Source organism: Epinephelus fuscoguttatus, linkage group LG18, assembly GCF_011397635.1.
Source record: "Epinephelus fuscoguttatus linkage group LG18, E.fuscoguttatus.final_Chr_v1".
In the NCBI taxonomy this organism is placed as follows: Eukaryota; Metazoa; Chordata; class Actinopteri; order Perciformes; family Serranidae; genus Epinephelus; species Epinephelus fuscoguttatus.
The window spans coordinates 36,224,281-36,238,599 of NC_064769.1; the positions used below are offsets into that span (position 1 = coordinate 36,224,281).

Sequence of the window (14,319 nt, forward strand, 5' to 3'; positions counted from 1 at the left end):
CATTAGAGTATGTAGTTATCTGAGGTCGCCATCTAGAGGTGAGCATAAGAATTACATCTTGCTTTTTCTGAAGACCCTTCGAAGCTGCGGTGTCGGACTCATTTTAGTTCAGGGGCCAGATACAGCCCAATTAGATCTGAAGTGGGCCGGACCAGTGAAACCACTGCATGATAACCTATAAATACCAGCCCCTTCAAATGTTCCTTTCCTTTCTGAAAATACTCATCCATTTACCAAACGAAGAAAGAAACATTCAGTCAGTCTACTACTCACTTTCATGACATGTGACTTTTGTCATAATTTACCACTAAAGTGGAAGCTATTGAGGAAGCAGGTTAAGTCGTCCCCTGCCTTACGAACCATTTCCAATCTTAAGTTTTGTCAGTGTCTCAGCAGCAGGGTTCCACTAATATTATTTTAAAACATAAGTCTGATACAGATTCTTTTGTACTGGAGCTGCTGGTTGACAATCTTTTGGACAATGTTCAGTATCTTTAAATGTGACCATAGAAAGTACTTATTGTTATTTCAGAGAACTGTCTTCTGGTCAGAGTAACCTCTCAGCCTTCACATGTGCATTAACATAAGGTGCGCAAAGTCATCTAGAGGGTTGGATTGGACCCTTTTGTGGGCCGGTTCTGGCACCCGGTCGTATGTTTGACACCCCTGCCTTAAAGTACTATTAAAATACATAAAATACATTTTATTTTCTCAGTGAGCAAGATGGCAATGAAGTGATGAAGGTACTTACTTTCATTTTAATTCAATAGATAGCTGGAGTCAAGTGACCTTTTTAATAATTACCCTTAAATAATACTTTCAATAATATCAGAACAATAATTTGTGAAGATTATCTAGTAACTGTATGATTACTGATGCAGGTTTTCAAAGTAAACAAGGACGAACCAAACACCACACACGTTCCCCTGCTCTTTATTCTGTACAGTGAATAATATATTTTATATTACACATAAAGGCAAAGACAAATTCCTGCACGTTTACTCGAATACAGTTAAAGTGATTCTGATAAGGCACTGAGTCAACTTTAAACCAACATGTGCAAACACCAAACAAATAAAAGAATATAAATCATTCTTATATAAATGTGCAAGTCATAAAAAAATAACTGTTATTGCTTTGAAAGATTTTAACCAAAACCCAAATGTTTGACATTGAATAAGAACAGAAACATTTAAAAATCTTTACATGCATAGATTTTTTTTTTTAAAGATAATTACTTGAAGATCTGCGAACTTTAAATATTTTCTGTAGCTGTGCAGCAGCTGATAATTAGAAAACTAATAAAACAAGTTGGGAATAAAAAAGGTAAAGTAACAGTTTCAGACTTCTGATTAAAAGAAGTTACAGTACTTAGATGTTATAATCGCCCGTTAGCATCACAACGTGTTAAATGATGAAGATGAGCACATTTAAATCTGATTACTTTCTCTGCAGGTCTTCCAACTCGACATTTCCAAAACTGCAGATTTTATCCTATAAATGCTGAACCTAAAATAAATAAAAGGGGCATATGACAAGTCAGATCATTGTTCAACATATTCTCTGAATTTTCTTCAGAAAACAAAAGTGTAACACTCTGTAAATACAGCCCTAAATATTAAAACATGTGTCTTTAAATCTGCATTTATATAAACCCTCATTTTAAATGGTGGAATGAATCTCGTCACTGTGACATTTAAAACAACACAGTGGCACAAAAGTGTAATTTCAGCACAGGGAATGAAGCTGACGTTGAATTTTTGTCCGTCTTTCCTAGTCTTGTGCAATGTATTATTTATTATTTGTTTATGGGGAGGCCCTCTGGTGAAGTTTTGCTAATATGCTAATATTAGCATTACCTTTGGCAAGTCAATATTCTAGAGTGTAGCATAGTGAGCTAACTTGCTAATGCTAGCATTCTGACAGTCTAAATCAGGGGTAGGTAATCTGCAGCTTTTTAACCCTTCTCCATTGGCTCCCTGTGTCTTTGACAACAAATTATATAGAAATTAATATTATTTTTTCTTAGCATTTTAATTTTCATTCATCACTGTTGAGACCCTTAAGTGATTCTTACATTTTCCAGTTGTTTAAATGCCTACACAGCCTACACACTAAATAAAAAAAACGTTTTAGCATTTCATCAACTGTGTGCGTCATACGTCTACAGCCTGGTGCCTTTTCCGAAAATTTGCCGAATCTCAACAGCGATGCCTGAGCTTGAGTCACTTTAGTAAGGCTAGCTATTGATTCCAAATCCAAAAAAGAAAAAGAAAGCGTCTTGGAGGAAAACAGAGACACGCTGCAAAGTTTAAATACCAAAAAATTATAAATAGTCCACTGCAGAGTAACTACTTTGTTGTAAAACATATTGATGAATGCTAATTTAGACCTATTAGAAATGTTTATAGACTAATTTGGATTAAATAGTCTGTGTTGCCGTCATTATGAGCCACATATATATATATTGCAGCTCTAGACAGATTTTTAAAAATTTTTGGGGCCAAAAATGTCTCTTTTGATAGTAAAGGTTGCCAACCCCTGGTCTAAACTTATGTAATGACCTTCTAATTATTATCGTTCACATATGTAAATTAGATTTCTTTGTGATATCTAAACATGATTAAATATTAATTATTAGTGAATGAATGTAAAGTGGGAATGCTACAAATGTTAGCATTAGCGCTGTTAACATGCAAGCAGTCGCATTAGCTGTTATGCTGTTAGCATATGCTAAAATGGATAGTTTAGCCTATCCATAGGCCAGGACAACATTTACCATCAACGCACGTCCACTTAAAGTGTTTGTTTTTGTCACTGACAGTCTCAGATTGAGAAGTGTCTGACATCGTTATGGAAAGGATCCCTACAGAGTCAAACTTTTTTTTGTAAGAGTAAGATTCTTTTTGTTTAACCGGAAACAGCCCCGATACCACCATCACCAAACCCACCAGACTCCATTTAAATAAACAGTCATGTTAGTGTGTATAGAGGCAGCATGTTTTCACTTCTAACTGGGTGAATTAACGGTTTATTTCAACCAAACCAGAGTTGGTGACTGTTGCAACAGTGGAGACACAAACAGAGGCAACTTTTGTGACTCTTATTTTGTTTCTGTCCACTTCAAATGAAGTGTGTGTAATGAGGATAAAATGACTTAATTTCAGTGGAGTCTGGTGGGTTTTACAACAGTGATTTTCAGGGCTGTTTCTGGTTAAACAAAAAGATCTTACTCGTCAACATAAAGCTCTATCTCTGTAGGGATCCTTTCCAGAAATTGTGAGACACCTAAAATAACAGTCCGAGCCTGTCAGTGACAAAAAAGCACTTCAGTGGACTTAAATTGACAGTGCAAAAGTGCAAAACAGGGTAACAGGGAAAACAGAGTTGGAAAATACTTAACTTACCATTTGGGTGTACTGTGTGTTGGCATATTTCGGTGTCTGAACGTGCACATCAGTGTTGTTAGTATTGGGACAGACCTTTAGTTGTGTTTCTTACTTTCTATGCTAGAAATAGCTGAATGTAATTTCTGTGATATTCCAGCAAAGACCATAGTGTCACTTTAAGGTGCTGCAGTTGGTAAGTTTCACTCTTTACGATCTGCATATTGACAAAGCTGGCAGCCCGATCTGACAGCTGACATTCAGCCATGCTGAGGTCTTACTGCAAAGATTGTGTTGCAATTTTAAGGTGGCGTTTTACAGTGCTGGGAACTCTGAAACACTAAGCTAGACTTTCATTTATCCCTTGTCAAATTAAGGTCACATCGTGGACGGCCATCGTCTCGTTAGTTTCTTGGGATTGCACAAGAAGTGATGCTTTGGTACCAAGTCAATGCAAATTCTGAAAATGTGATGGTATTAATTTTTGTGGGGATGCAATTCCTCCAAGCCTTACAGGGCAGCATATATGCCTATAAGTGACCGAGACAGACCAGTTGTTTTGATGCACACCTGAGTGTGATTGCTGTGTTCACACCTGCCCAAACGAACCGCACTGAGGGGGAAACAAACTTGAGTTCGACTGAACTGAACCAAACAGGGCAGGTGTAGAAGCACCCTTAGTTTCATCCCGAAATGTCACTGACCCAGAAGGTAAAAGTTCAGAGTAACTGAACTTCAGAGTCTATCTGTGAGGTGTAAAATCTCAGCTACACAACACCAAAGGCTGCTGAAAGGTTTAGTATGTGTGGCGTCTTTGCTCTCTCCAATTAGAGCTCAGTCTGTCTGAAGCAATTCTGCCACAGGATATATAGAGAGGGCTTTCTGACAGTGTTCTCATCACTAACTGGGTTGCAGAGGTGTTGGAGACAGACGCTGACCCTGCTGAACCTCATACAGGTTTCTAACAAGGTCCAATGTGGAATGAGATGACAGCTGATGAGCCATGTTATCATCACCGTGAGGAAGCTAAGACTTAGGTTGAAGGAAAAAACAAAACCTCAGTGAGACTGACTTGAGCTTTACAAACTGTGAGAACTAAACCTCCTCTGACACGCTGTGGATCGTCTCTATTATCCTCTTCTTCAGTTTTTTCACTTTGTCTGGCGGCGTCTCATTCAGACATTCCTCCACGTACTTTAGAAACCCTGCATGTGGCGACACCATCTGGCTTTGACATAACGTCCTCATGAAGTCCAGCACCTCGCTGCTGGGGGGCGGGAGGCGACGGCTTGCTCGCTTCCGTCCTGACACTCTGCTGTCAGTGTGAGAGGAAGACGTGGAGGGTGAGGACGAGGGCGAGGAGTGCCGAGAGTCTGGGGGAGTAGGCGAAGGAGGTGCTTCGAGGCTCCGTGATGTGATGTTCAGTTTGGTAGCAGTGTGGTTGGCACCGTGGTAATGGCTGCTAACGACTTGGGTGTCCAGGTGGAGGAGAGCGGACTCCTGCGGTTGGCTGAAGTGGAGTTCGTCGGGACGCTCGTCCTCGTCGCAGGAGTCGCAGAGGAACATTAGGTCTCGGTAGTGTTTCCACTTTGGAAGGTAAAAGTCCTCCGAACCACACGTTTTGTTTGAGCTCACCGCCTTGTGTTCACGTTGGAAGATTGTTCGCAAGTTCCTGAATTTTGTCTTTATGTCTTCCACTGAAGAAGGAAGAATTACAGAAACTGTTAGCCTCCACAGCTCTGGGAAACGGTGTGAGGAATCATTTTCTCGAAAAGTAACTTTGGTGTTTTTGAACCTGGACCCTATTTTCCCATGTTTTTGTGTCTAACTGACTAATGGGCCACTGTCAATGTTCGTCCACTTTAAGTGTTTGTTTTTGCCACTGACAGGCTCAGATTATTCGTAGTGTCTGACATCATCATGGAACGGATCCCTACAGAGATAGACCTTTTGTTAAAGAGTAAGATCTTTTTTTTTAAACCAGAAACAGCCTTGAAATCACCATCACCAGACTCCATAGCATGTATATTAGGCCGTACATTTTCACATCTAACTGGGTGAATTAAGGGTTTATTTTACCGGGCCAGAGTTGGTGATTGTTGTAACAGTGGAAAGACGAACTAAGGCGGCTTTTGAGTGTTTTATTTTGTTTCTGTAGACTTTGAATGAAGTGTGCCTTACTAGGGCTGACCCAAAAAATTCGAAGCTTCGAAGCTTCGTTCGATGGCCTGGGATTCGATTGTGAAAAAAAAAAAAAAAAAATTGAAGCTTCTGCGCTTTTTTTCCCGTTTTTTTGGGGGGAGGCCTTAAACGCAACACTAACCCAACAAGCGCACTCAGAGCTGCTCCGAGTCTGGTGTCAGAGACACTTCTGATGCTCTGAGTTGCGTATCTGTGTGATTGTGCTGCAGTGTGCGCCGAGGGTTTTAATTTAAGGTGCGCACAGACAGGCGCACTTTAAGCGGAGCGGACTCCGCGAGGAATGTCTGCAGTCATTCGGGCTTCCATAGTCGAGCACAGTTCCGCGTTGTAGTTTCCTGTAAAAATGTCCGTGAAACACTACATTACCCCCAATTCTTGTGCGTTTCTGTCATGGCGATGTGAAAAATACACGCCGAGCAGTCTTTTGAGTGACACTGGTGCGTGGAGTGGAGTCCGCGTGGTCGTAAAATCTGAGCTTTGCGCACACAGGGCTTGCGGACGTCCGCTTTTAGTCTGCGCGGACCTCCGCGGAGTCGTGCCCCCACCCCCCGTCGAATGCTTCGAATTAAATTCGTTCTGAGCTCCGAAGCTTCGAATGTCCAAAACTGGAGTCGAAGGTCAGCCCTATATCTTACAGTGATAAAATGACTGTTAAATGGAGTCTGGTGGGTTTGGTGATCGTAATTTGTAGTGTTTTTCTGGTTAAACAAAAAGCATCTTACTCTTTCACAAAAAGCTCTATCTCTGTAGGGATCCTTTCCATAATGTTGCCAGACACTGAAATAACAATCTGAGCCTGTCAGTGACAAAAACAAACACTTTTAGTGAACGTGAAGTCACAGTCGTACATGCCCAGCCTGTTTTGGGGCTGCTAGCTGCAGTCCTTTCACTCAATGCTGGATCAATTTAAAAAACCGTTGTTCCCATTAATCGCTTAGACACAAAAACATGGAAAAATAGGATCAAAAGTTTCCTTTTACAACCACAATTTGACTGACGTTTGTAAAACCAGTCAACTAAAATATGGCTCCATCATCTCTTCAGATGTTTCCTCTGGTAGTGTCTCATCACATTTCTGATATATATCTCTCTGTGTTAAAGTCAAAGTTATTCTTCTGACACACTACAGTGTAACACAAATAACCATCATTGTTACCTGAGAATGGAACTGGTTCGTTGTCAGACAGCAGGTTGCTCAGCGTCTCCAGCAGGCTCTGTCTCAACAGCCTGTTCCTGTAGCTCTCTGACTTGTGGTTCCACAGACAGCTGTGCTCTGCGAAAGGCACATTATGAAGTATTACTCCTCTCATGCCACCGTTACTGTAAACCAGCACCCAGATACTTACTCATCCCATTCTTAACTGTTGAGACAAAAGTAACAGTGGGGTGAAGGTGTCTGCCTGGTCTGCACACACCCACACTACCCTTTATTTTTAAATATTCAGCAGTAACATCAAAGATGCCACCAACCTGAGTAAAACGAGATGAGCTGCTGGACTTTGGCCTCGTTCCAGTGGCAGCGAGAGTCGACGCTCAGTCTGCTGTCGGGCTGAACTGAACCGGAGAAATTCAGAGGAGAGGTACAAGGTTTGGTGTCCAGCAGTGACGTAGACGGAGAGGCAGGGAGTGTGGCAGCAGCTGTTTGGCTCACTAGCCTGAGATTATCTGAAGACTCAGAGAGGAAGATTTGGTACGCGGCGCTGGTTTTGGCATCGTCGCTGGAGGGAGCGGAGCAGTTGTTGAACCTGACGTTGTTGATTTGGGTGGAGCTGGAGGAGAAGCTGCTCAGGGTGGAGGAGGGCGTTTGGTTTCCATGTTCCAGATCCTTGTCCTCCTGTGGCGTGAGAATCTGCAGGTCGTCTTGGCTGTCGTCCTCTTCGCAGGACTCGCAGAGGAAGAGCAGCTGCTGGTAGTGTTTCCACTTGGACACGTAGGGTTTGTCAGACGCTTTGCTCGCCTGCACCGCCTTGTACTCACGGTTGAAAACTGTCCGCAGGTTCTTGAACTTGCACTTCACGTCTTCAACTGCAAAACAGCAACAAAGGAATCACTTAACACGTGCCCATGAATAAATACTCACATCTACCGTAACTCATTTCTCAGATTTATAGTGTTTGTTGCTCCTTCTTTCAGATTTTAATAAGTCTCTTTGTTGCTCTGCAAAATTAATTCAACCAAGTTAAACCATATTTTCTAACACTGACTCAAATGATGGTTTAATCTGACTTTTATAGTAACAAACCTGACAACTATCACCAACTCTGCAGCTCTAAGAAACTTCTGCGACACTTCAGCTCATAGTTTTGGTTTTAAAGAATGTTTTACAACATTCACTGAAGGGGAGCATTAAGCAGCTAAAGAGAATCATTCTTAAGAGTTGGTGGAGACCAAATGAGAGCTAAAAGGAGAATAAATATCAGGGCTAGGTTGAAATAAACAGTGCATCCGATTCAAATCGATCTTCATTTGAATTGACCAATTGAATTGTAGTCTCGAGAAGCTCCGACGTTACCTGTTCTTTCATCTGGGCTGTTCACTGCTTACGTTTTTTACATTTTGGTGTCATTTATTATCGTGCTGCAGCGTCTCCTCCTGCTGTCTGTGCGTCCTGGTTGCTGCGCCACTTTTACGCACACACACACAGACACAAGCCCTTTTTAAACAGGAATTGTGTAAATTTGCAGGAAAGCCCAATCAGTCTTTTTTCAGCATTGGCAGTATAAAAACAAAATTCAGGGAGTGCAGCAAAATGCCGCCTACCTACTTTTGTTTATACAGAATGCGCCTTTTTCGGGGCAATGGGGGGCGTGAGCAAGTAACAAAACATGTAGCTCAGCGTGTGACGTAAACAGTGACGTGGGAGGGAAGCCGCGCCTGGTCAGTCCTTCGGTGATTCTCTCGTAAATCGGCCCGTTCTTCACCGTCCCCGTCATCTGACGGTTAATGACCTCTTCGTTTGCGAGGACAAGGAGGGTGCTCAATTCCTTGTCTCCCCAGTTGCTCATCTGTACAGTGTCTGTCAGGTTTGTGTTTCCCTCTTGCTACTAGCTGCTCGCTAATTCCTGCTATCAGCTGTTTCCTGTTTATCCACCGCCAGTGGGTCACACGTGCCGCGTCATCAACAGCTCCTCCCACAAGTCATCAACAGCCCCTCCCGTTGTGGAAGGCCACCTCGGCCTGTTTAAACTAAAAGGGTTCTGCCAATAGGTCTACCCTACGAGGCGCAAAATTGGGCACCTTGGATCAACTCGCCAATCCGGCTCTGTGTGTCTAAACGCTCACAGCTTGCCGGCAAAACAGCCCAACGTTCACAGAAAATCTGGCAGTGTAAAAGGGGCTATACAAACACGGAGTAAAGATGCCACAGTGTATACAGAGAGGTGGAGATAACGTGAGCCGACAACAACTACGCTTGTTACTGTGCATGCAATAAAACCTCCTCAAGGAAGAAGTCAATACTTTATCTTGTCTTTCACATTCTCGCAAAAATTGGTACAGTAACTGAAACATCCCCAAATCACAAATCGAATTGAATCAAATCGACTTTATTTCAACAGATGGACGGAGAGAAACTCCAACGAATGATCATGTTGCTCAGTGTTTGCTGGACGTGCAAAGTTATATCAATATTCTCGTCTTACTAAGGCAAATTAGCGTTTTCACCTAAATGTTGAACTACTATCTGAAAGCAGTGGACTTCACTTGGGAGACTGGACCATGCCGGGGGTCATGCATGAGAATACATGTTTCATATTCCTGAGTGTGCAAATACTGCGGGTTGATCTTGTGACCTCCGGTTTGACTTGAACCCTCACAGGGGTAATGTGTTGTGCAGTAGCAGGACTGTGTGATATTTACTTGAGAACGTCACTGAGTGGTTGGACAGCTGGCTCCTCAGGTCCTCCAGCAGCCTCAGCCTGAGCTGACGGTTGTTGTGGTTTTCCGACTTCTTGTTCCAGAGACAGCTGTACTCTGTGCACAACAGCACACAACAAATACAAAATGCTTTGCAAGCATTCAAACCATCATTAGGTTTAGCTTTCATCTGTTGTAACAACTGATCATTTCAAAGCTGTTTTACTTACCAGAGTAGAAGGCTATCAGCGCTCGCTCCCTCTCTTCAGTCCAGTAACATTTAATCATCGTGTTGGCGGGGATGCAGGACAACGATGAGGAGGGTGAGGAGGTGGAAGGGTTGGGGAGGAAGGAGATGATCAGCCCTGGGGAGTTGAGGACAGGCTGGTTCTCCTCCTGTGGAACAGACAGCGGCGAGAGCGGCGGTTCGCAGGAGCCGTCGTCCTGGTCCCAGCAGCCCCGCAGGAACATCAGCTGCTGGTAGTGCTTCCACTGCGGCACGAACACGTCGTCCGACCTGCACACTTTACTCGCCTTTACCATTTTGTACTGCCGCTGAAAGGTGGTGCGAAGGTTCTTGAACTTGTTCTTAATGTCTTCCACTGGAGAGAACACAAGAAGAGAAGATTAGATGTTTGCGTGGCGACAAAATGCAGCTTTGACACTCAGTGGATGTGACCACAGCCTTACCTGAGAAAGGAACAGGTGGGGGGTGAGCTGACAGGAGGATCCTCAGGTGCTCCAGGGTTTTCCATCGCAGCTGGCGGTTCTTGTAGCTCTCTGACTTGTGGTTCCACAGACAGCTGTGCTCTGGGGAATACAAACAAGTGTGACGGTCAACCGCTATATTATTGTTTAGCTTTCTTTTTCTTACTGTCAAATGTTTTTCATCATTAAAAATTATGTGACTGAAGCTCAACAAGAAGGGGCTGTTACATCAGAGCTATTCAGTTACACATTCTTAATTTACTTACGCGGAATACAGTTAGTTTTTTTTTAACAAACTTACGACAACTTAAAAAATGGCTGACCAGTACACACATTACATTAATCTGTATGTTAGTCTGTATGTTGGCCAATAAAATGAAATGTTTTCAGTCTGCAGTAATTGAAACTATGCATGATGTGATTTTTTTGCACTAACAATACAGGAATAAAATTAGGTATATACTTCTAAGAATTTACACATTCTCAAGTTAATTATTATTATTATTATTTTAATAGTGGTGGTTTGAGGGATGTTAGTCATGTGTGATGCAGCTCAGGTGTTGCCATTCCTTGTGGTGCTTTCTGGACTATTAAAGGTCCAGTGTGTAGGATTATTTTGTGTTTTTATTGGTTTATATCACCTGGTCTGTTTGTTTTGGAGAGGAGGAGACATCTGTGGATAATTTGGTTATTAAGTTATCAGAGAAAAAAGGTGAGCACACATCAGCAGGTGCTGAGCTAGCAGCCCATCTCTGACATGCCAAACAGCATCAGAGAAACACTGATAAGTAACGCAGAACTGCTTTAATCAGTGTTTTCACCAGTTTAAATCACCTGCTCTGTTTGTTTTGGAGAGGGAGAGACCTCTGTGGGTAATCTGGCTCCCAGTAAAAACCTTCTCAACAACTCACACTGAATGAATTCTAACTGGAGGAAGACTGATCAATAAAAGATTAAGTGAATATGTAAATGACAGATCAATTATTAATGAAAATAGTCAGTTGCAGCCCTACAAACAGCATTAAGAAAATCAAGGTAGATGAGCAATTACATAACAACATAAAGAGACCTAAAAATAAACTTAAAGGTCCAGTGTGTAGGATTTAGGGGGACATATTGGCAGAAATGGAATATAATAAGTAGGTTTTTTTAGTGTATAATCACCTGAAAATAAGAAGCACTGCATTTCAATATCTTAGAATGAGCTGTTATATCTACACAGGGAGCAGTTCCTTATCTACAGTGATCACCATGTTGCACCGCCATGTTTCTACAGCGGGATATTTGTGTTAATTGTGATGGAGCTTCAGAAATACACTGATTTATTTAACATGAAACTGCTTTATTCCGGTTTAAATCACCAGGTCTGTTTGTCTTGGAGAGGAGGGGGCCTCTGTGGATAATTTGGTTTATGGTCAAAATCTCCTGAACATCTGAGTCTGAAGCCACCAGAGAGAAAAAGGTGAGCACACTTCAGCAGGTGCTTGCAGACTGTCAGCATTGGAGAGACACTGAGTGTGTTTACAAGGTCTTTAGTATCCCGGTTTTGATTGGGTTGTTTAAGTATCCCGTTTTTGTGTTTGTGCATGTAAACACCATATCCCAAATTCAGAAAACCGGGTTATGCCCTTTTCCCGGTTTCAAGAAACCCGGTTTTGCCACCTGGAGTCCTCCGATAGAAGCCAGGATACTGGAGCATGTATACGCCTTATCCCGCCCTGCGTTCCAAATCGCATACTTCTACTATATACTCTTAGTATGTACTGCAGCTGCCCTTAAAATGTATGTAGTGTAGTATGCATGCAGTATGCATACTATTGGGACACACTACATCCGCCATCACATCGCTCCCTGAACTCTGACCCTCTTGCTCACTTCTGCCGCCGTCCGTAGCGCCACATTTGAATATTTTGTTTTGTTGTACTTTACGGAGATGCAGTAAATCTCCTCTCGTCGAGCTCGCCAGAGTCGTGCATACCGTCGGAGGTGCTGGAGAGCTCTGTTGCTGTTATGTCGTAATGTATGTTGTTGTTTCTAATAAACTGACATGTTCACATGAACAGTCCCAAGCCTATTATTAGTGACCTGTCTATTGAACTAGTCACCAGTAGGCATATTAACCCCCTTCACACACAGCTCTCTGTTGCTGGCAGATGTTTGTTAAATGTATTTACAGCTATGCAGCTGCTGGCACTATATTCTGTCTGCACGTGAAGCAGCCTTACATTCACTTTACTTTTATTTGTAGTGTAACATACCTGCACATTCTTACTACATTACTTAATATGTATTTGACTTTTACTATTTATATATTTACTAGTCTATACTGCTCATACCTGGCCCATAGTGTATTCATATTTAGTCATATTCATTCATTATTTATACCACACTTACACCACCAGAATCTTCTATACTGTAGTCATAGTTGAACCCTAACACTGATTATACTATAATCACAATAAAGTTGAATGTTGTAACCGTGTTCTTGCGAAACTGTATGATATGTGACAGTATATAATCAGATCATTGCAGTCCTAATATGTAGCGTCTTAGTATCTCAAATTAAATAAACCATGTATGAAAGGAGTGTGGGCGTTGGTTGTACACGCAGCTCAGTCAGTGTGACGTAACTTCCGCTGCGCAAAGGATTGTGGGTCAGAATGGCCAAAGAAGCATGCTGACATGCATACTGCGAAATATGACCGGATGTAGTAGAACATCCTGGTACTTTTGGTGTACTGCATCTGACATACTATGTATTGGGACACACTAATTCTTTTTCTGGCATACTAAATACTATGGTAGTATGGGTCTTGGAACGCAGGGCCGGTCTCTGACGGCTGCCCGCCGTGTGCGCAGGCACCAGAGTGACGTACCAGATGTTCAAGCAACATGGCGGCAACGAGAGCATTTTTGGAGCGACGAAGAGAATTTTGCCTGAAAATGATGAAAGAATTCAACATAACTACCTGTCGCTGTGGAAAATATTAATATTTATAATAATAATAATAATTAATAATTAACTATAATTAATAAATATATCCCATTTCCCGCTCAATCTGTTGTCAACAAAAGACGTAAAAGGCGTAACACACGCCTGCGCAGACAGGATGCAGTGATCAGAAAACGGGTTACTGGTATTTATCATGTAAACAGGGATATGAATAACCGGGTTTCTCTGTGTTCCATGTAAACATCATATCAAAGCCGGGATACTAAAGACCTTGTAAACACAGTCACTGATTTGCAATGTAGAACTGCTTTAATCAGTGTTTCTACTGGTTTTAATCACCTGCTTCGTTTGTTTTGGAGAGGAAGAGACCTCTGTGGATTATTCAGCTCCCAAAAATGAAGTTTCAGCTGGATGCAATCTACAATCCTCACCAACTGATGCCACTCAATATTCCTAAATAGTCCACACTGTCCCTTTAAGTTTCATTGATTTGCTTCAGTCAGGTGAAGGAGTGCTTTTTGGGGTCTTCCAGTGTCTCACAAAATATTGTATAAAGTGGGTTAGCTTTAAAACAAGACTAAGATGTCCAGATTATTTGTCAGCTAAAATATGGCAACAAATATTAAGGATGAATTTGAGTAAATGTGCCTCAGACGTACTCACAATATTAAACTTGCATCACTTTAAAGTAATAGCTGTTGTAAGCAGTGTAACTTTAGTGTATGAATAGTGATGTTAGCTTAAAGTCTAGCTAATGTTGGTACAGAGTAATAATTTAAACTGACTTTATGTGTATTTTCCCCTCTTTACTACATTTCCAAGGCATTTTAATTCAGTTACAAAGCTGTACTACTTTAATTTAACCTATTTAACTCCAGCCCTGCAGGTGAAACGCTGGTTCAAACATAAACGGATATTTCTGACGTCTTTTTTTAGCTAGTTGCTAGTCGCCATTGCTGTCATCTGTCCGTATCATTGATTTCTAACAGCCGTCGACCCCGTCGAGCAACCGTTGCCCCGAATTGTTGCAGCTTCCGACAACACATAGATATACACAGCAACTTCTGTGGCGCGACGAGTTGCTGCTGAAGAGTGTTTGACTTACTGGAGAAAAAGGCAATGAGCGCCCTCTCCTTCTCCTCCGTCCAGTACCGCTCCGGAGTGAAGCCGTACGGAGGAACCTCCATGTTTGTTGTTGCCGTTCGAGCCTTCTTC

At 42.0% G+C, this 14,319-nt stretch overlaps 1 protein-coding gene across 2 annotated transcripts; it reads right to left on the minus strand.

The window, feature by feature from the left end:
• Positions 1-923: 923 nt before the first annotated feature.
• On the minus strand, positions 924-14,319 carry LOC125878680 (uncharacterized). 2 transcript variants are annotated; one of them, XM_049560065.1, is made up of 7 exons: positions 14,210-14,319; positions 10,134-10,253; positions 9,674-10,045; positions 9,447-9,560; positions 7,059-7,613; positions 6,745-6,861; positions 924-1,509 (listed from the first exon to the last, which is right to left on the minus strand). In XM_049560065.1, the coding sequence occupies exons 1-7, from the start codon at positions 14,289-14,291 to the stop codon at positions 1,490-1,492; spliced, it is 1,380 nt and encodes a 459-aa protein (XP_049416022.1). In that variant the 5' UTR covers positions 14,292-14,319; the 3' UTR covers positions 924-1,489. The 2 variants fall into 2 exon arrangements, with proteins under 2 accessions (XP_049416022.1, XP_049416019.1); XM_049560062.1 differs by having other exon boundaries at positions 924-5,083.

Excerpts from the sequence above, each read along its gene's own strand:
- LOC125878680 (XM_049560062.1), bottom strand. The coding sequence starts at position 14,291 with ATGGAGGTTCCTCCGTACGGCTTCACTCCGGAGCGGTACTGGACGGAG. Across the intron at positions 9,561-9,673 it reads GCTGATAGCCTTCTACTCTG|AGTACAGCTGTCTCTGGAAC; the intron begins GTAAGTAAAACA and ends TGTTGTGCACAG. Across the intron at positions 7,614-9,446 it reads CCACTCAGTGACGTTCTCAA|TTGAAGACGTGAAGTGCAAG; the intron begins GTAAATATCACA and ends GCTGTTTTGCAG.